Source organism: Pleurodeles waltl, chromosome 9, assembly GCF_031143425.1.
Source record: "Pleurodeles waltl isolate 20211129_DDA chromosome 9, aPleWal1.hap1.20221129, whole genome shotgun sequence".
Lineage (NCBI taxonomy): Eukaryota > Metazoa > Chordata > Amphibia > Caudata > Salamandridae > Pleurodeles > Pleurodeles waltl.
Genome location: NC_090448.1, coordinates 815,237,563 through 815,258,878, shown reverse-complemented (window position 1 = coordinate 815,258,878; position 21,316 = coordinate 815,237,563). Strand labels below are relative to the sequence as shown.

Below are 21,316 nucleotides of genomic sequence, written 5' to 3'. Positions count from 1 at the left end.
AGTTCACACACAATCAAAGCCAAAACGCAGCAGCTTTCTTTTTATGGAGACTACTAGTCCCAGGATGCATCCATATGTAAAAGTAAGCTGACAGCCCATGACGACATGAATTAATTCCTCCATGCTTACGGGAAGAATAAGTAAATGAAGTATAGGAATAACAAATATATTATTATAGGCTGTGAAAAGGACTACGAGGGGGAACACGGGGTTTATATCTTAAGGAAGACGAGTCAGGAGTGTAAAAAAGTGGTAAAACTGTAAGACGCGTCCCTGCAAGCGACACGACAGTGTGGATCTAGATCCGAGTTGTCTCGTTCGCCTCTGCATCTCCCAAGGGGGTATGCTCGGGTCTCCTTACCTGCAGGTTCTCCTCCTCGTCTACCAGTAGAAAGCTGCCGCCTCCTTCCTCCTCCTTCTGCTGGGGCTTCTGCAGAAGGCACCCCTGGTCCTGAGGGTCCATCTCGGTCAGCAACAAGCCGGACATCATCCACGGGAGACAGTCATGGGACCAGTAACTCCAGAGCACTTTCACTTCCCATGTCCCTTCTCCTCCCAGCAACACCTGGGAACCGTGAGACGACAGAGTGCGTGCATGGAAGATGGACTAAAATTACGTCACTCCACAGTCAAAACAAAGCAGCAGTCACGTGGTCCTGTTTACTTTAAGGAAGTGCAATACAACACGATTTCTGTTCAGTTTTAAAGAAAACATACTTCTTTTCGACATCATCCACAATTTTCAATTACATTTCAGTCAATTTAACAATACATTATTTTACATAATTATAGGTTTAAACTCACCATTTCAACTGGTATATTTGTTACGTAAAGTGCTACTAAAGGCGCTAACTTGCTTTTTTAAAGTGTTGTATATTTGTGTTCCCCTATACGTTTGCTTCGTATAGGAACTCGAATCATCAGTGCCATTCAAAGATGGCTGATATATTGTGCCATAAAAGGTACACAGCGAGCCATTTGCTGCCTTAAAAGGTACACAGCAGTCGTAACCCCTTCGCTGCCAGGCCTTTTTCCCCTCAGGTGCCGAGCCTCTTTTGGCTATTTGGGGCAGTTCTCATGTTTTGTCCACATAAGCTACCCATGCCAAATTAGTGACCCTTTTTCCCGACATCCTATGGATTCTTGATTACCTAGAGTTTGTGGGTTCCCCTGGAGGAGACCAAGAAATTAGCAAACAATACAGCTAAAATTTCATTTTTTCAGAAAAATGGTAAAAAAAGGGCTGCAGAAGGAAGAATGTGTTTTTCCCCCTGAAAATGGTATCAACAAAGAGTTTGCACTGCTGAAATCACCATCTTTCCAGCTTTCAGGAACAGGCAGACTTGAATCAGAAAACCACATTTGGCATTTTACTGGGACATAGTCAATTTTTACTATTTTTTGTGCTTTCAGCCTCCTTCCAGTTAGTGACAAAAATGGGTTTGAAACCAATGCTGGATCCCGGACAGCTAAACATTTCTGAAAAGTAGACAAAATTCTGAATTCAGCAAGGGGTCATTTGTGTAGATCCTTCAAGGTTTTCCTACAGACAGTAACAGCTAAAATAAAAGCAAATTGAAATTGAGGTGAAAAAAGAGCCATTTCTGTCCACGTTTTCTTCTATAACTTTTTCCAGCTATGACAGATTTTTTAAAGCAATATACCGTTACATCTGCTGGACTCTTCTCGTTTTGGGGCTATATAGGGCTTGTGGGTTCATCAAGAACCCTAGGTACCCAGAGCCAATAAATGAACTGAACCTTGCAATGTTTTTTTTTTGTATAACGGTTATACAGCAATTCATTTGGTAAAAAATAAAGAGTGAAAAATAGGTATCAAGGAAACTTTTGTATTTCCAAAATGGGCATTAGATAAGTTGTTGAGAAGCAGTGGTTATTTCCACACCTGAATTCCCCGGTCCCCATACTAGCATGTGCATTACAGGGCATGTCTCAAATAGATGCCTTTTTTACACACTGTCTTACATTTGGAAGGAAAAAATGTAGAGAAAGACAAAGGGCAATAGCACTTGTTCTTCTACGCTGTCTTCTCCCAAGTCTCCCGATAAAAATGATACCTCACTTGTGTGGGTAGGCCTAATGCCCGCGACAAGAAACATAACATGGACACATCACATTTTTACATTGAAATCTGACATGTTTTTCGGAAAGTGCCTGGCTGTGGATTTTGGCTTGTAACTCAGCCGGCACCTAGGGAAACCTACCAAACCTGTGCATTTGTGAGAACTAGATACCTAGGGGAATCCAGGATGGGGTGACTTGTGGGGCTCTCACCAGATTGTATGGCCCAGAATCTGTTGCAAACCTCAAAATCTGGCAAAAAAACACCTTTTCCTCATATTTGGTGATAGAAAGTCCAGGAATCTGAGTGGAGCCACAAACATCCTTCTACCCAGCGTTCCCCCACATCTCCCGATAAAAATGGAACCTCACTTGTTTGTGTAGGCCTACTGCCCGTGACAGGAAATGCCCCAAAACACAATGTGGACACATCACATTTCCCGAGAAAAACTGACCTGTTTTTTTGCAAAGTGCCTACCTGTGGATTTTGGCCTCTAGTTCAGCCGCCACCTAGGGAAACCTAGAAAACCCGTATATTTGTGGAATCTAGACACCTAGGGGAATCCAGGATGGGGTAACCTTTGGGGCTCTCACAAGGTTCTATTACCCAGAATCCTTTGCAAACCTCAAAATTTGACAAAAAAACACCCTTTCCTCAAATTTGGGTGATGCAAAGTTCTGGAATCTGAGTGGAGCCACAAACTTCTTTCCACCCAGCATTCCCCCAAGCCTCCCTATAAAAATGGTACCTCACTTGTGCGGGTAGGCCCGGTGCAGGCAAGAGGAAATGCCCCAAAACATAATGTGGAACATCACATTTTCCCAAGGAAAGCCAACCTGTTTTTTGCAAAGTGCCTAGCTGTGGATTTTGGCCTCTAGCTCAGCTGCACCGGGGAAACCTAGCAAACCTGTATATTTGTGGAATCTAGGCACCTAGGGAAATCCAGGATGGGGTGACTTGTGGGGCTCTCAACAGGTTCTATTACCGAAACTCCTTTGCAAACCTCAAAACTTGGCAAAAAAAAACACCTTTTCCTCACATCTCGGTGATGGAAAGTTCTGAAATCTGAGGGGAGCCACAAACGTCCTTCCACTCAGCATTCCCCCAAGTCTCCCGATATAAATGGTACCTCACTTGTGTGGGTAAGCCTACTGCCCGCCACAGGAAATGCCCCAAAACACAATGTGGACACATTACATTTTCCCAAGGAAAACTGACCTGTTTTTTTTTTTTAAGTGCCTAGCTGTGGATTTTGGCTTCTAGCTCAGCCCGCACCTAGGGAAACCTGGCAAACCTATATATTTTTTTAATCTAGACACCTAGGGAAATCAAGGATGGGGTGACTTGTTGGGCTCTCACCAGGTTCTATTACCCAGAATCCTTTGCAAACCTCAAAATTTGGCAAAAAACACTTTTTTCTCAAATTTCGGTGATGCAAAGTTCTGGAATCTGAGGTGAGGCATAAACTTCCTTCTACCCAGCGTGAGGATCCAAACACTAAAATTGTGAAAATAAACGCACTTAAGTTATTGTAAGGAAATGCCTCCTTGGCATGGTTACTCGCTGACTTTTTGCCTTTGCTGATGCTAAGTTATGATTTGAAAGTTTGCTGGGACCCTGCTAACCAGGCCCCAGCACCAGTGTTCTATCCCTAAACTGTACCTTTGTCTTCACAATTGGCACAACCCTGGCACTCAGGTAAGTCCCTTGTAACTGGTACCCCTGGTACCAAGGGCTCTGATGCCAGGGAAGGCTTCTAAGGGCTGCAGCATGTCTTATGCCACCCTAGGGACCACTTACACAGCACATGCACACTGCTTCACAGCTTGTGTGTGCTGGTGGGGAGAAAAATGACTAAGTCGACATGGCACTCCCCTCAGAGTGCCATGCCAACCTCACACTGCCTGTGGCATAGGTAAGTCACCCCTCTAGCAGGCCTTACAGCCCTAAGGCAGGGTGCACTATACCACAGGTGAGGGCATAAGTGCATGAGCACTATGCCCCTACAGTGTCTAAGCCAAACCATAGACATTGTAAGTGCAGGGTAGCCATAAGAGTATATGGTCTGGGAGTCTGTCAAACACAAACTCCACAGCACCATAATGGCTACACTGAAAACTGGGAAGTTTGGTATCAAACTTCTCAGCACAATAAATGCACACTGATGCCAGTGTGCAATTTATTGTAAAATACACCCAGAGGGCATCTTAGAGATGCCCCCTGAAAACATACCCGACTTCCAGTGTAGGCTGACTAGTTTTTGCTAGCCTGCCACACACCAGACACGTAGCTGGCCACATGGGGAGAGTGCCTTTGTCACTCTGTGGCCAGGAACAGAGCCTGTACTGGGTGGAGGTGCTTCTCACCTCCCCTTGCACGAACTGTAACACCTGGCGGTGAGCCTCAAAGGCTCACCCCCTTTGTTACAGCGCCACAGGGCATCCCAACTAGTGGAGATGCCCACCCCTCCGGCCACTGCCCCCACTTTTGGCGGCAAGGCTGGAGGAGATAATTAGAAAAACTAGGAGGAGTCACCCACCAGTCAGGACAGCCCCTAAGGTGTCCTGAGCTGAGGTGCCTCTTACTTTTAGAAATCCTCCATCTTGTGGAAGGAGGATTCCCCCAATAGAATTAGGGATGTGCCCCCCTCCCCACAGGGAGGAGGCACAAAGAAGGTGTAGCCAACCTCCAGGACAGAGGCCATTGGCTACTGCCCTCCCAGACCTAAAACACCCCCCTAAATTCAGTATTTATGGGCCCCCAGAAACTAGGAAACGAGATTCCTGCAACCTTAAAAGGAAGAAGGACTGCTGACCTGAAGCCCTGCAGTCAAGACGGAGACAACAACTGCTTTGGCCCCAGCCCTACCAGCCTGTCTCCCAACTTGGAAGAAAACTGCAACAGCGACGCATCCAACAGGGACCAGTGACCTCTGAAGCCTCAGAGGACTGCCCTGCAACCAAGGACCAAGAAACGCCTGTGAACAGCGGCCCTGTTCAACAATCTGCAACTTTCTTGCAACAAAGAAACAACTTTAAGGACTTAACGTTTCCCGCCGGAAGCGTGAGACTTTCCACTCTGCACCACCGCCCCGGGCTCGACCTGCGGAAAACCAACACTACAGGGAGGACTCCCCAGTGACTGCGAGTCTGTGAGTAGCCAGAGACGACCCCCCCCTGAGCACGCACAGCGACGCCTGCAGAGGAAATCCAGAGGCTCCCCCTGACCGCGACTGCCTGTAACAAGGGACCCGACGCCTGGAACCAACACTGCACCGCAGCCCCCAGGACCTGAAGGAACCGAACTCCAGTGCAGGAGCGACCCCCAGGCAACCCCCTGCCTAGCCCAGGTGGTGGCTACCCCGAGGAGCCCCCTGTGCCTGCCTGCATCGTTGAAGAGACCCCCGGGTCTCCCCATCGCTTTCAATACAAAACCCGACGCCTGTTTGCACTCTGCACCCGGCCGCCCCTGTGCCACAGAGGGTGCACTTTCTGTGCCTGCTTGTGTCCCCCCCAGTGCCCTACAAAACTCCCCTGGTCTGCCCCCCGAGGACGCGGGTACTTACCTGCTGGGAGACTGGAACCGGGGCACCCCTGTTCTCCATTGAAGCCTATGTGTTTTGGGCACCTCTTTGACTTCTGCACCTGACCGGCCCTGAGCTGCTGGTGTGGTAACTTTGGGGTTGCCTTGAACCCCCAAGGGTGGGCTACCTTGGACCCAACTTTGAACCCTGTAAGTGTTTTACTTACCTGTGAACTTAATAATTACTTACGTCCTGATTTTGGCACTGTGTCCACTTTTAAAATAGCTTATTGCCATTTTTGTCAAAACTGTACATGTTATTGTGATTATTCAAAGTTCCTAAAATACCTAAGTGAACTACCTTTCATTTGCAATGTTACTTGTAAATCTTGAACCTGTGGTTCTTATTATAAACTAAGAAAATATATTTTTCTATATAAAAACCTATTGGCCTGGAGTAAGTCTTTGAGTGTGTGTTCCTCATTTATTGCCTGTGTGTGTACAACAAATGCTTAACACTACCCTCCGATAAGCCTACTGCTCGACCACACTACCACAAAATAGAGCATTAAAATTATCTCTTTTTGCCACTATCTTACCTCTAAGGCATGGATACTCAAAGTATGGCCCGCGGGCCTCATGCGGCCCCTCTGACCTTTACATGCGGCCCCTTGGGCAACAGGAGCACTGGGCAGCTGTTTGCTCGACTCTGCACTAAGAATAAAAATATTAAATACACACACAATCATTTATTTCAAACTTATTTGGTGTTAAAGAAAAGAAGTAACTAGGGACTCCTGCACTTAACTATAGAAACGCCTTCATTTTTAAAGACATCTTGCAGCACAAGTGTGAAACTAAGACAGTCTCTTCAAAATTAAAAAAGTGTATTTAGTTAACATTCAGAACATTTTTGCCTTAGTACAATTTATTTTATCAGTGCATTGAGATGTATTCATTTAAAAGTGATAGTTTTCATACATACATTGGGAAACATAAATTCTTTCATCTACCCTGAGAACACCATCAATAGTAAATTAAAGAAGCAAGCCACTTGGTATGTGCACTTTATAGGTGGCCTGGGTTCCTATCATACATTAAAAACATTATAGTTTAATAAATCAAACATAGAAGCAGGTTTTGTGCAGTGCACACCATGAATCATGTATTTCGAAGTCATCTTAAATGTGATAATGTAGAAAAAGGAGGGAAAGTGAGACTAAACAATTGCCTAGGATCACACAATTTGGAAAAGTGGGTAAGCCGGGATTAATTCCAGGTTTTCTGGTTTCCCATTGTTTTTTTCAGCCACCAGATATATATCATTTGCTTCTCTTACACCTACCTTGCCACCAATCCCCCCAGCCACCCCACCCGACCGTCACTGCCCTGACATCAATGCGGCCTCCAGGCACATCACAGACCAAACTTTTTGGCCCCTAGTAAAATGTTTGCGAGTACCCATACTCTAAGGGGAACCCTTGAACTCTGTGCACACTATTTCTTACTTTGAAATAGTATATACAGAGCCAACATCCTACAGTTATGTTAAAAAGACCCTTCACCCACCAACCTAATTGGTGGCATGCTTCATCACTGGGGTCCCAACCGAGACACCTCACATATCACGGGTGTGCTTCGACACCTGATTACAGCGGAGCAGGTTTTTTAATTTTTACCACACATACTGGTTGGATTTGGCACGAGGGTGAGCAATGGTTTAGTAGATCATATTTTATTAACAAGAGATTTCACAAAAATAAAATTCACTGTTAATAACTGAAAGGCCAAAAAACTGAACCAATGACTCACATCTCGTGAGCTGCAAAGCCGCGTCAAGGCAGCAACCTCTTTACAGTCTGTTCACACACCTTTCATACATGAGATGCACAAGACCATTCACGCTGCCAGCCGCAGGCCTAGCACATTACAACACTTGTATCAACAGACAGCGCCATTCAAGGGCCCACCACTTTCATACGCCAACATGCCTGACACAGCAATCACACCAGCTGATGGGAGTCTGGCTAGCAGTGTGTTGCAGTGGCCAACAGCAAGTCACTATTTACACCACCAGGCATGCGCCACTCCACGCACACCACCAGCAAAGCGCCACTCCACGCAGACCACCAGCTAAGTGCCATTCCACCCACCCCACCAGCCAAGCACCACTCCACACACACCGTCAACCAAGCGTCACTCCATGCACATCGCCATCACTTTTTTTTTAACAAGGAAACCACTAACTAATTATAAATAAGTACAAAACTACAAAAACAAAATCTCTAACTAAATACATGACAGTAATGCCAACCGTAAAACGGAACATATGAAAATATAAAACAGGCAGTTTATGCTTACAGTAGTTCCCAAAAATTATTTTGGGTGTGTTAACTCCTGAAACAGCCAGCCACACACAGCCCAGGCTTTGAAGGACAATCGGGCAGTACATACGAGTCTCCCCACGGATACCTCTTCGGGCACAGACTTTACATTTCTTAGCGGGAAAGTATTCTTTGGGAGTCGGAGGAATCTGATCAGAAAAGTGGCGATCTTTCAATCTAGCCACATCCTCCACCACTGATACTCTAGGAACTCTTCCCTGTTCCGCCACAACAAGGCTCTCTATCACTGACTCATGAAATTTAACAAATTTCATCCTTGACTCAGGGGAACAATCCTGGAACAAAATAAAAGCATAAAAAGTTGCTAAATGAAACAAATGTATGGTTAACTTTTATACCAAACGTAAGATTTACAAACAGCAGTACAAGGTTCCAACCTCTGATCTACTCTATCAACACCACCCATGTGCTTATTGTAGTCTAAAATGCACACAGGTTTGCTCACTTCAGCAACCTGACCCCAAACAGCCACAAGTGAAGAACTTTCATCATGGATGCTAGTCAGCATGTAGACATCCCTTCTGTCTGCAAATTTCACAGCTAGCAGCTCATCATTCCGCAAGGTACTGTACTATCCCCTCTGAAGTTTTTTACAGACAAGCTCCCTTGGATAGACTTTCCAGTTAGAGCGGATTGTGCCACAAACAACAGTGTCCACTCTGAACAATTTCCTGAACAACTGCACTCCAGTATAGAAGTTATCTACGTACAAATGGTGACCTTTGTTAAGCAGTCGTCTACCAAGTTCTCACACAATTTTCTCACTAACTCCAATACTGGGTGGACAACCAAGTGGGTCAATAATGGAATCCCAAAACTGTAGACCCAGAAATTTTAAACATATGCTGTTCTACTTTCAGACAGCATATACATCTTAATTTCAGACTGTGCCCTCTTCAAGGGATGTACTGCTTAAAAACCAAACAGCCCTTGAACAGGACCAAAGACTCGTCTACAGATATTTCTTTCCCCGGAACATAGACCTCTGAAAAACGATCTACAAAATGATCAAGGACAGGCCTAATCTTAAAAAGACAGTCGGAATTAGGGTAATCTCGTGGCAAGGCTAAACATTGTCAACAAAATGCAGCATCCAAAGGAAGAAGACGCAAATACCGATTTCAGGTCATGGTTGCGGGAAATATAGCCGTTGCTATCAAGGGACTAATAGACCAATAAGAAGCCAGTGGCAGCTTCCTTATCAACCTCATCAAAAAAGTCAAACCCAGGAATGTTTTCATCTTCCAGATTTGTGGAAATCCACTGGGTAGCTCTCGACTGTGACCTAAGTCTGGCAGAGTTGCCCCTCAAATACTGCTCCACATACAAATTAGCCTTTTCAACTATCTTTTCCAAAAATACATCGTCCATAAACAACTGAAAGAAGGTGACAGGCAAAACGTTTTCTGCATTCACTCTACACCCTGGGAGACCAGTAAAGGCAGGTAACTCTGGCTGCTCCGTGTCTGGGGCAACCCAGAGTTCAGGTCTTCCAGTGGGAAACCTTTCAGCCCCAGGCTGCTGCACTATTGGCACATCAGTGTCCTCCTCTAAAACAGGCCCTTCATCTGTACTGAGAGTGGCTTTCTCATCAGAAGATTCCTCTCAAACAGAAAATTCACTGCCAGAATCTTCCTCTTCCTCCTCTGCCTCAGATGCAGAGTCAGTCTCATAATCATGATCAGAAGACAAATCAAAAAGCATACCAACAACCTGCTGAGCGGTCACCCTGAGGCTAGCCATGATCCTTTCTAAGAAAAGTAACTTGACAAATGTGCCAACAACAATCAGCACTGTCAAAAATAAGTAATAAACAAAGTGTGGCTTTATCACACTTATGTACTCAAAAACTATACCACTCACTTTCCTGAAAAAGCTAGACTCACCAGCAGCGACTCTGCACAGACACATTAATCATCAATGATATCCCACTAAAAATAAAAAAGAAAAGAAAATTAGACATAAGACAAAACAAATATCATTGTGCACAAATCGAAGGACAATTTCACACACAATCCTGCATTTAGTACACCACTAACAAAAATGTCATTCATGCATGGCAACAATACTCCTTTGAGGGCAATTGTTTTTTTCTTACGTAAAATATGCAACTATGCAAATTGCAGGTCAACCACTGCCAAAACCACAATGAGTCACAGCAAAGGAAGCAAAAGCTTTGAACTAGAACAAAAAGTGGAAATAAACTGTTATAATCACAAATGAAATACTTTGTCAGTTGACAAACAGCCCTCCACCAAACATTTCGAAATTTTCCCTGGTGTCTAATGGTTTGGGGGGCAGATTGGCCTAAAAAAACTAAGCTGATCTGCTCCCAAGAGGGGTGGGACAGAAATGGCCAATAGTTATGTGCCCCCTTTGGGGGGGGGGGGCAAACCTTTCCGAAGGGGCTGCCCCCTACACAAAAATAACATAAACAAAATCTATCCCTGGTGCCTGGGCAGGATTGGTGTGAATATTATTGACCCCCCTGGGGGAGCGACCCTTGCCCAAGGGGCCGCCCCCACACAAAACACACGCACACACACGATCCGTGGAGCTAAGTGGTTTCTGCAGATGGGCCTAAATAAAAAAAATAGGCTGATCTGCCCCCAGGGGGGCAGAACTGCCCAACAGTGCTGTGCTCCCTTTGGGGGTGACCCTTGTCGAAGTGGCTGCCCCCACTCAAAAAAATCAAGAGCACAAATCCCTGGCGTCTCTGTGGCTTCTGCCCCAAGGTGCAGATCGGTGTAAAAATAATAGGCTGATCTGCCCCCAAGGGGGGCAGAGATGGCGTAAATAGTATTGGTCCCCCTTGGAGAGCAATCCTTGTCCAAGGGGCCGCCCGACACAAAACACACACACACACAAGATCCCTGGCGCTAAGTGGTTTATGCACCCCTTGAGTGATGTGCCCCCCTTGAGGAGCGACCCTTTTCGAAGGGGCCGTCCCCCCACAAAAAAAAAACATAAACAATTCCTGGTGTCATAGTGGTTTCTGCCCCCCTTGGGGCAGATCGGCCTAAAATAATAGGCCGATCTGCCCCCAACGGGGCAGAAATGGTGTACAACATTATGGCCCCTGAGGGGAGCGACCCTTGCCCAAGGTGCTGCTCCCCGCGACATGAAACTGACTAAAAGTCCTTTCCCCCCATACCCCTTTCACAAACAATCCGCCCTCGGCCACAGGAGAAACGTCCCTGTTTCTCTGTAGATGAGCTGGAAGCAAATGGCTTCCAGCATGATGGTGGCCTCTAATTATGTCAGCGTGCGATCGCGACTGACATCATTAGATGAGGGGGGGTGGAAGGGGAAGCGATTCTCCTTCCATCTCTGCCCAGCGGAGGGGGGGTGGAAGGCCCACCGGGGAAGCGCTAGCGCACCCCCGTGGGCCAGGTCCAGGACATAATGGTTACGTCCTTGGCACCCGAGCGGTTCAGCCGAGGACGTAACGGTTACGTCCTCGACACCCAAGGGGATAACCTTTGGATTTAAAAAATAAAAATAAGATGACATCAAGCAAAAGGAGATTTGTAGGGTTTCAGAACCTCCAAAATCCTTATGTCCCGACTGTAGAGCCAGCCTTACCTCAGTTGTGTGGAAGATTTGCAGCAGTGTGTTCCGCGTTTGTTATATTTTTCTGGCACCCTCACCCACTTCACTCTTACATACATACTAACAGACCTGATTCCGGTGGGAGACTCCCGATTTTTAAACCGAAACGGACTTTACTTTAGGTATCAACCATCTAAAATTGCCTCTGCTTCAATATAAACCTACATGGAAAATACATTCCCCAGATCTATTTTCAAAATGTACCACTATCCTGAAAATGCTGGCATCATGTATGCTGCTAGCCATAAATCTTTTGTACTGAAAGCCCGCTTGTCTTCTGAATGGCCTAACAGCAGACCAGCTAGAGGTATGTAAAAACAAGAATTGGCATAGCCAATAGGTCTGGCCTTTGGGACCTTATAAGTGTTTAGCCAGAGCTATAGGGTTTGCCAATGTCTTTAAGCTCTGTTGTAGAGCACTGTGGCAGCTGTGCAGAATGTTAAAAAGTTATAATAAAAAGTGCTGTAAGCATTTGTGTTATCTTATATATATCCAAAAAGAAATAATGCACAACTGATAGACCCTACTCAAAAAATAATTAACATAAAAAAATCTTCTAGGTTTTTTGTCCTTCAAATTCTGGCAACTTCATCCTACCTCCTCTAATGCTTGTTTGTTATCACTTTGTTTTGTTATTAGGGGGAGGGGAACAAAAACAACTGGATGGCGGAGGTTGGGAAATAGTACCCGAATGACAACACGAGCAGCGGATGGATGCTAGAGGAGAATCAACAGATGCTAGGTTCCGAGGGCAGACTGAGGTAGTGCTGAGTCATGCTGAGGTGGTGGTGTGCTGGTGCAGAGGTGATGCTCAGGAGATACTGAGGGATACTAAGGGGGTGCTGAGTGATGCTGAGGTGGTGCTGAGGTGGTGGTGTGCTGGTGCAGAGGTGATTCTCAGGTGATACTGAGTGATACTAAGATGGTGCAGAATGATGCTGAGGTGGTGCTGAGTCATGCTGAGGTGGTGGTGCTGCACTGGTGCTCAGGTGGTGCAGAGTAATGCTGAGTTGGTGCTGTGCAGAGGTGATGTGGCGCTGATGCTAAAGTGGTACTGCATTGGTGCTGAATTACTGCTGAGGTGGGGCTGTGCTAATGCTGAGATGTGGCTGCACTAGTCGTGGTACACTGATGTGGAGGTAGTGCTGTGCTGATGCTGAGGTGGGGCTGTGCTGGTGGTGGCACACTGACGCAGAGGTGGTGCTGTGCTGATGCTGAGATGGGGCTGTGCTGATGTTGAGGTGGTGCTGTGCTGGTGCTGAGGCAGCGCTACTCTAATGTGGGTGGTGCTGTGCTAAGGTGGTGCTGCACTGCTGCTGAAGTGGTGCTGCACTGGTGTGAATTGATGCTAAGGTGGGGTGTGCCTGGGCTGCGCTGGTAGTGGTGCACTGAGGCAGAGGTGGTGCAGTGCTGTTGCTGAGATGGTGCTTTGCTGATGCTAAGGTGGTGCTGTGTTGCTACTGCGGTAGTGCTGCACGATAACTGAGGTGGTGCTGCACTGGTGCTGAGGTGGTACTGCACAACTGGTGGTGCACTGATGAGGTGCTGCTTTGCTGATGCTGAGATGCTGGGGTAGTGAGGTGGAGATGCTAAGGTGGTGCTGTGCTGATGCTGAGGTGGTGATTTCCAGATGCTGAGATGGTGTTGGCTGATGCTGAGGTGGTGCCGAGCTGATGCTGAGGTGGTGTTGAGCTGATGGTGTGGTGGGGCTACACTGGTGCTGAGTTGGTGATGCACTGGTGGTGGTGCACTGATGTGGATGTGGTGCTTTGCTGATGGCGAGGCGGTGCTGTGGTAATGTTGAGTGATGCTGAGAAGATGCTGCGCTGGTGCTGAGTGGTGCCCGTAGGTGCTCAGGTGGTGTTAAGTGATACTGAGTTGGTGCTGTGCTGAGGTGAATCTGTGCTGATGCTGAGGCAATGCTGCAATGATGCTGATATGGTGCTGCGTTAGTGCTAAGTTGCTGCTGAGGTGAGGCTGCGCTGGTGCTGAGGTGGGACTGCACTGGTGCACTGAGGTGTAGGTGGTGGAATGCTGATGGTGAGATGGTACTGTTACTGTTGTTGAGGTGGTGCTGTGCTGGTGCTGAGGTGGTACTGCACTGGTGGTGGTGCATTGATGAGGAGGTGGTGCTGTGCTGAGACTGAGATGGTGCTGTGCTGATGCTAAGGTGGTGCAGTGGTGGTGTTCTGGTGATGCTGTGCTGGTGCTGAGCGATGCTGAGGTGTTGCAGAGTGATGCTGTGGTGGTGCTGAGTGACACTGTGGTGGTGCTGAGTCATGCTGAGGTTTTGGTGCTGCACCAGGGGGGGCTGGTGTTCAAGGGCTGAGGGGCTGTGCTCCTAGCCTTTTCTGGCCTCTTTAGTGAAGCATTTATTTAATTACATGCTGAAAGTAAAACATTTTCTGCACAACATTTTCCGAGTGAAAGTTGTGCACTTTGAAAAGCCCCACTGCGCCTGCGTCAGTATGTGGCTGAAAGCTGCACAGTAGGGCTGACAGGGCTTGCCCACGCAAAGCCCTTACGTTTTCTCAGAACGCAGTGACGTCCCTGGCTTATCTCCTCCTCCACCAGAAGCCCAGATAATAAACAGCCTGGAGCGTTTTTTGTTCAGCCCGGGTTTCTGAAAACTTCATGTCACTCCGATATTATTATCCACCCTTTCCTATTTACTCAAATGGTGGGGTGTGATCAGAAGGGTCTACCTACCAGAGGTCACATTTTATTAAAAGAATGTGGCATTGCACAAAGAAAATCCCCTTTTCCTGCACTACAAGCAGACTGTGGCAGAGAAATGGAATAAATACAATAAATAACTCCATCCAGGGCTCTCTGGGAGACAGGAGTGTGACCTGAAGACCTCAAGTCATAAATATGCCAAAGATAACCCTGCACACAAGTAAGTTGGAGCTCTATCTTTTTTACAGACAATAAGAAAAACATCTGTTCTTACCGCTCTCCTCTCCTTTCACTGCCTCTGTAGGTGATTTTGTCTCTCAAAGGCAGTAATGGTTCCAGTAACTTATCATGGGTAGTTATGCTCGTTTTATTTCTTCTGCAGACTAATGACGTGATATGTCTTATTAAACATGTAATCTGCAGCTCAAATAAACGTGTACCTTTTATCACTGAAACTGCTGGATACTGGATGGATGAGGCAATGTGTGTTTGTTTGAATGTGTTTGCAGGGCTTGACAGAGTGGCTGAGAAAATGTGGGTGTCTGTGTATAAGAGTTGTGTGAATGGCAGTGGATGACAATGTGGATGAGTAAATGGGTAGGTGACCAAGGGCAGTGAATGAGTAGGTGAATGGAAATACGTGAGCAGTGAGTCTTACTCACAAGGTGCAATTCCGTCTTGTATTTGTGCCCCACCACTGCTTTCAGTCACCAGCCACCACTGTGCTGCACTGGTGCTCAGGTGGTGCTGTACAGTGGTGATGTTGTGCTGATTCTGGGGTGGTCTTGAACTGATATTGAAGTTATGCTGCATTGGTGCTAAGTTGCTGCTGAGGTGGGGCTGTGCTGTGGTTGAGGTGTGGCTTCACTGGTCGTTGTGCACTGATGTAGAGGTGGTGCTGTGCTGATGCTGAGGTGGGGCTGTGCTTTTGTTGAGGTAGTACTGTGCTGGTGCTGCTGTGCTGTGGTGGTTCTGTGCTGGTGCTAAGGTGGTGCTGCTCTGATGCTGAATTGGTGCTGCGCTGGTGGTGGAGCACTGATGAGGAGGTGGTGCTGTTCTGATGCTGAGATGTTGCTGACTGATGCTGAGGTAGTGCTGATTGATGCTGCGGTGGTGATGAGTCATGCTGAGGTGGTGCTGACATGCAGAGGTGGTATCCTCAGACTGATTCATGAAAGCAGTGAAACTGTGTCAAACTGAATATTGTATGGATGATTAGTGGCCTCAATTAAACTTAGAAAACCTACACCCATCCCATTAAATTTGAAATTACATGCAGACTTCTTTATTCGACTCAAGGACTCAGTGGAGGTCCCCAGATTCCAATAATGATCCAGTAGAGGTCTCCAGGTTACAGTAATGATTAAGTGGAGGTCCACAGAAATCAAGAGGATACGAACCAATGTTCTAAAAGATAGTAACATTTACATTTGGCTTGAAAGTGCAATAGTGTTGCCTGACTTAATGTGATCACCAGAAAAAGAGCTTTAAGTAGTACAACTGTGAGAGAGAGTTAATTTAGCGCTGTCCACATGTTGTTTTGGCGCTGCACTCTCTAGTGACTGGGCAGCAGTTGTGTTAGTCCACTTACAAAGTAAATCAAATGCTTCCTCTTTGCTATGGGTGGTGGGTTGCAAGCTGCTCTGGAACCAGGGAGCAAGGACACAGACACATTGGCCATTGCTACTCTCCTCTTCTTCTGGGCTGTTCTTTCAATCTGCTCTTCCCTTCCCCTCCTGGTTGTACACCAGGGGAATGGGTGTAGAAGTGTCGCGTTGATAAATGAAATGGATTTCTTGACTTGAGTCTTTTGAGCATGAAAATAGAAGTTGTGCAATAAAATAAAAGGATACATAATTTTTTTGAGGCCTGGCCAATAGAAGCTGATTTGTTACTTCTCGAAGGGCAGCCTTTGTGTATAATGTGTAGGGAAGGAGACTGGGAACGCTTTTTCCTGCCCCTCTGACTCCATACAATAAGCACATCACAGACTTCCTTTGCTTACACAGCGCATTCATCAGCTGAGCTCGGCTCTAACACTGTGGATTTCAAGACACAAACTTTCAGAATAACACATTGGGCTAGACAGGCACTGCTCACATTTCAAGCTGTGATCTGGAAATAAAGGAAAAAGCACACAGATGAGCACACACCCTCCTCCCCCCTCTCTCTTAAATAAGAACACACAAATATAGATTATCAACAATTATGTACACAATTTTGTGTCTCTTTGCAAACATAACAAGGCAGATGAAAGCACATTTTTTTGCAAGTAAGTGTACCATAGTCTTGACTTACTCTGACTTACGAATGAATTTCTATACAACGTTTGTGAATTGGGTTAAGCGACTATAGAACTTATTTACTCCAGCCAACGAGGCGTTGTGAAGGCTTCTGAGGCTCATAAAGCATTACTGGAAGCTGCAAGTACAAGTGCCTTACACAGGTGGTGTTGGTAACATGATAGATACCACGTAACATAACAAACATAACTGAACACTTTTTATTTCCACACTCAATTGTAGTTCAAGTCGCATCTTTCTGGTCATCACAACATAAGGCATTTCCTATGTCAAGACCGTTTGGCTTTTCAGGACCATATTTATACTTTTTTAGCGCCGCATTTGCGTAATTTTTTTTATTTTGTAAGTTTGTGCCGCTTTTGCATCAAAAAATCACACAAATGCGGTGCAAAAAAAGTATAAATATGGGCCTCAGTGTTTTTTTTGTACATAAGACTTCTGTTCTGAAGCTGAACAGGCACTAGCTTTTCCTCACGTAATGTTTAACAGATTTGTGGCCCTGGGAACCATTTTTCCCCTGAATGCACTTGGTTGATACATCGTGGCCGATATTTAAAATATCTGTGCTGTGGCGTAATTCGTCATGGATATTCTATGGACAACTTGAGCCAGGCTGGGCTGCCCTCCCTTCTCCAGATACTGGAGGAGAGAAAGGCAGAAACACAAGAAAGGAATCTAGGGCCAGATGTACGAAAGGATTTTACCCATTCTGTGTCTATGGGAAAAAGCTTTCATACATATGGCCCCTAGTTAGGAAAGCAGGAGCGCATGGTAAGGTGGGGCACCCCGACTGCTGAAGGAGGGGCACCAAGACCTCAGGAGCGCATGGTAAGGAGGGGCACTCAGGCTGCTGAAGGAGGGGCACCAAGACCTCAGGAGCGCATGCCAAGGAAGGGCACCCAGACTGTGGGAGTAATATTTTTGGAACTCGGCAACTTCACCTCACCTGCTTTTTCTGGTACAAAGCGTGGCAGTGACTGCAATGAACAGCAGTGCAGGCTCAGACAGACACAGACAACATGAATCAGACTGAACGATACAAAGACATATGGAAAACTAACATGCTCTGATTTTGATTTCATCCTTTTCCGTGGTTCTTAATACCGTGATCACTGTTCATAAAATCATAGCAAGTGCAGGAGTTCGACTTCAGTGAAAAAACTAACAATATTTGTTTGCTGGGTTTGACTCTAATAGCTAGGAATGGACCAGATCGAGCGCAAAATAGAACAAGTTTGCGCTGTATGAAACATGAGCACCAAGGTGAGAGACGAAAGAAAAAAAGTAGTTCACCCACACTGAAGTATATCGGCAAGCCTGCAATAATCCGTGTAACAGGGGCAGTCTGCAAGGCCTGAAAAAAGCAGCCTCAAGGCAGGAGAAACGTAAAGCATTTACCAATTGCATCAGGTGATTTTTGAAAGGCAAGTCCAGAAACAAATGAAAGCGATGGGCATGAGATGGGAGGGTTTAAAAGCCCACAACACTTTACAAAAGGTCAAAGCGCTTGCGCACTTCAACTGAAAAGTGTACTTTGGTTTCGCTGTTAAGTATTGTATGATGCTAATTTTGGTTATGTTGTGAATTACTGCTTGCTGCTAAATATCTGAAGTTTCTAAGCAATACGTTATTTTCCCCCTCCAGGTTCCGTCCTGAAACGGAACCCTGTCTGGAGCTTGCCTTTTTTACCATAGTGCTGTAGTACACTATTTTCAAGACAACATTGTCCCTATTGGTGGTGTTTAAAATACTGAACAATGTATGTTACATTTGTTTAATCCATTTAAATATGGGGTAGTGCACTGCAATTCGTAAACACTAGGTTTACAGTGTGTTACTGTGTGAGACAAATATATGTAAATATATCTGCAGTTATGTTTATTTTTATTTTGCAAACCACGCATTGAGGTGGTTCTCTTTCAAGTTTCTTTCTCCATCTGCCATCGTGACACAGCCTTTGTGTAAAGTGAAGTTTCTCATAGCAAGAAGCACTGGAGCTGACTCTAAGCTGGACCACCCACAACATAGCCACAATGAAATGTGAGATGTTCCTGAAGCAGCAATCCGGGGCAGACAAAGGACAGACCTGGCCTAGGAAATTTCTGTCCTTGAAAAACAGAAACTCATCCCTTCCACCCACTAAGATAGGGCTCAGGAATTCTAATTTGCAGCTCCCTGTTTACACAAAAGGCCTCTTGGAATTTCTAAAGGTAGTCTGGTGTCTCCCTCATGCTACAGGAATGCGGGCAGTACACAGTCTCTATGTTTCCTGGCCGCTGAGAGCATCTGAATGCCAAAACATGCTGTCTTCGTGCGCTGTTCCATTATCTCACTGATGCTAGTCTGCTGGAGGAGAGCGTGGCTCCCGGCTCCGTGGTCCGCATGGACTGAGGTCTTTAGCTGCAGTTCGACTGGGTTGGCAGAGTGGGTGAAGGTGGCAGTGCAGGCAGCATAGCAGACACGACAGAGTGGCATGCTGAGGAGGGTCGCGCGTTCCCTGCTGTAAGTGTCCAGTGGCCCCGCTGCCTGACTCGTGGCTTGGTAACAAGCCTCCCGCTTCCACCGGTGCCGCTGCTGTCAACTAGCCTCTTTGAAACCAGCTGGCCATCACAGGAGCGGTGAAGTCATGGGCTCACTTTATCACTCACCTTACTACTCATACATCAGCCAAAGAGCCCCGATCAGGACCTAGCATTGGGGTGAGTGACGGCACTCCCCCATACCCCATGTCTGCAGGAGCCCACAGAGGTCTCTCCAAGCAGAGGTTGGTGCTTGATGCACTAGATCGCAGGCACAACCTCACCCACCCCCAGTCTAGAAGCGGGCAGCATTGGGCTAGTGCGACAGGCACGCGCTTTTGCACAGGCTCTCATCTCAGTACTCTGCAGTGGCCAAACCACAACATCAGCCTGTGCCCCTGAAAACAAACGCCAGGCAGCGCTCAGTAAGCAGCAGCTGGGAGCAACCTCATAGCCCCCATCCCCAGGCTCATCTCTAAAAGCACTGGCACAAACCATTCACCTTATCCTCCATCTACCTTCACTTAACAAGAAATCCCATTTCTCCAAAACAGATTGCTCATGCCCCTCCCCCTGCACCCTGTTGAAGGTTGCCACCCAGGGGAGGTGAGTAGGTGCTAGCAGAGGGCCTCCTAGCCCCAGAGGAGCCCTCCTGTGTCCAGGCAGGAAACTATGAGGTTGGGAAGAACCAGGGAGGAACCCTAAAAGCCCAAAGGCACAGGAAGAGCAAGTCGGGCTGTGTGGGGATCCCTCTGTGAAGGGAAAGCTCACCCCCGCAGTCCCGGAGCGCAGCGATAGTGCACTGTACCCTCCACACCCTCCTGACTTCTGCATTAGACCTCGTTCCAATGAACCTTACATGCCTTGAATCAACCACTACCTCCGATCACACTACAGCTGCTTCATTGAACACCATCAGAAAGGTTGGCCTCTCAGGCTCTCGTGCGATGACGCTCTTGAATTTCTTTAAAAAATAATCCACTGTAGATAGTGCAGGCATCCTTACAGGAAGCAGGGGTGAGCCCTCCACCCATGTCAGCCCAGTACAGATGAGGAAAGGGCCCCCACAATTAAAATTTCAGGCCACAGGGCATCCAGCTTCATCAACATGGCCTACCCCAGATCGCTACGGAGGAATAAGTGGCAAGGTGGCCGAGGAGGCTGAAGTTGACCTGGCAAAGCCAAAGAATCCTGTCGACTCACTGTCTCCATTGCCTCAAAACCAGCTGCCTGAACACGATTCCCCTCCCCGGTTGGCCATATCCCCTCACAATGTCACATCATTTGTCACATTAAGAGATCTTTCCCCTGAATTCCCTGAAGCTGTCCCCTCCCTCAACGAGCTATCACATGAAATAACTACAGCTCCTCAATGGGCCCTAGCCAGGAACATAATACTCCTCTCACCTACGAAACCACTGTATTCAGATGCCCCAGAAAACCTAGACCAAAGAGCTGGTGACATGGAATTAAATGATCAGTCCCTCCTGGAATTGTCACTTTTCCTCACAGAGACCACCTGTAGTCCCGGCCTACAAGGCAAAGCTGCTTTAAACACGACCACAGTTCTCTCTAGCACAATCTGGCCACAACTTCTGCTCTAAATGATCACTCTTATAAACTGGACCTTCACGTCGATCTCCTGAACTCACTAGCTGTCTTCACAGCAGGGATTGACAGCAAGCTCAACAACCTAAACAAATTGATTCTCAGAACGCAATCCACCGCTAACCTTGTGCATTCAGTCTACACTGCTCCCCTATCATAGGCAGCCTGTCCTCACTTCCAACTTTTCTCAATGCTGTCCTTTCTGAAATTAAGGGGCTCACTGGTGGTTTCCGACAATGCCAACACACTGCAAGTGCAACCTATCTACAAGCCTCTGCAGTCTACCACATCCAATCCCCAGATGCCAACACTGTGTCAATTAGTTACAGTCCAAAACTTGTAGGTTCTCGGCTGGTGACAAAAGGTCCATTGCCCACTGACTCCAATGCACTACCAGGTCCACCTCGCATGGCCATGGTCAACTGCTTAGACAATCCGGCGCATGTTTAGAAGCTGGAATGCCAAGGACCTCCCATGTGGGGACAGTTAATGCAGCCTGACGACAAACCAAGGCTGACCTGCTGATCAACCTAGGCTTTCCGCCCGGTCAACAGTGATCTCACCCAGGTCAGAAAGGACACTCTCT

General features: G+C 46.8%; 1 protein-coding gene and 1 long non-coding RNA gene across 3 annotated transcripts in view; one reads left to right on the top strand and one right to left on the bottom strand.

Moving 5' to 3' along the window:
* The window catches only part of LOC138260021 (zinc finger FYVE domain-containing protein 1-like), a 118,231-nt gene extending 117,622 nt beyond the window's left edge, over positions 1-609 (bottom strand). For both annotated transcript variants that reach the window (XM_069208088.1, XM_069208090.1), the window contains exon 1: positions 362-609. In XM_069208088.1, the coding sequence (XP_069064189.1) occupies positions 362-490 (129 nt within the window). In that variant the 5' untranslated portion in view covers positions 491-609. The remainder of the gene's footprint in view (positions 1-361) is intronic.
* A 13,597-nt stretch (positions 610-14,206) lies between these two features.
* LOC138258729 (uncharacterized) overlaps positions 14,207-21,316 on the top strand; it is a 58,543-nt gene continuing 51,433 nt past the window's right edge. Inside the window, exon 1 of the long non-coding RNA XR_011198530.1 lies at positions 14,207-14,520. This is a non-coding gene — a long non-coding RNA (uncharacterized lncRNA). The remainder of the gene's footprint in view (positions 14,521-21,316) is intronic.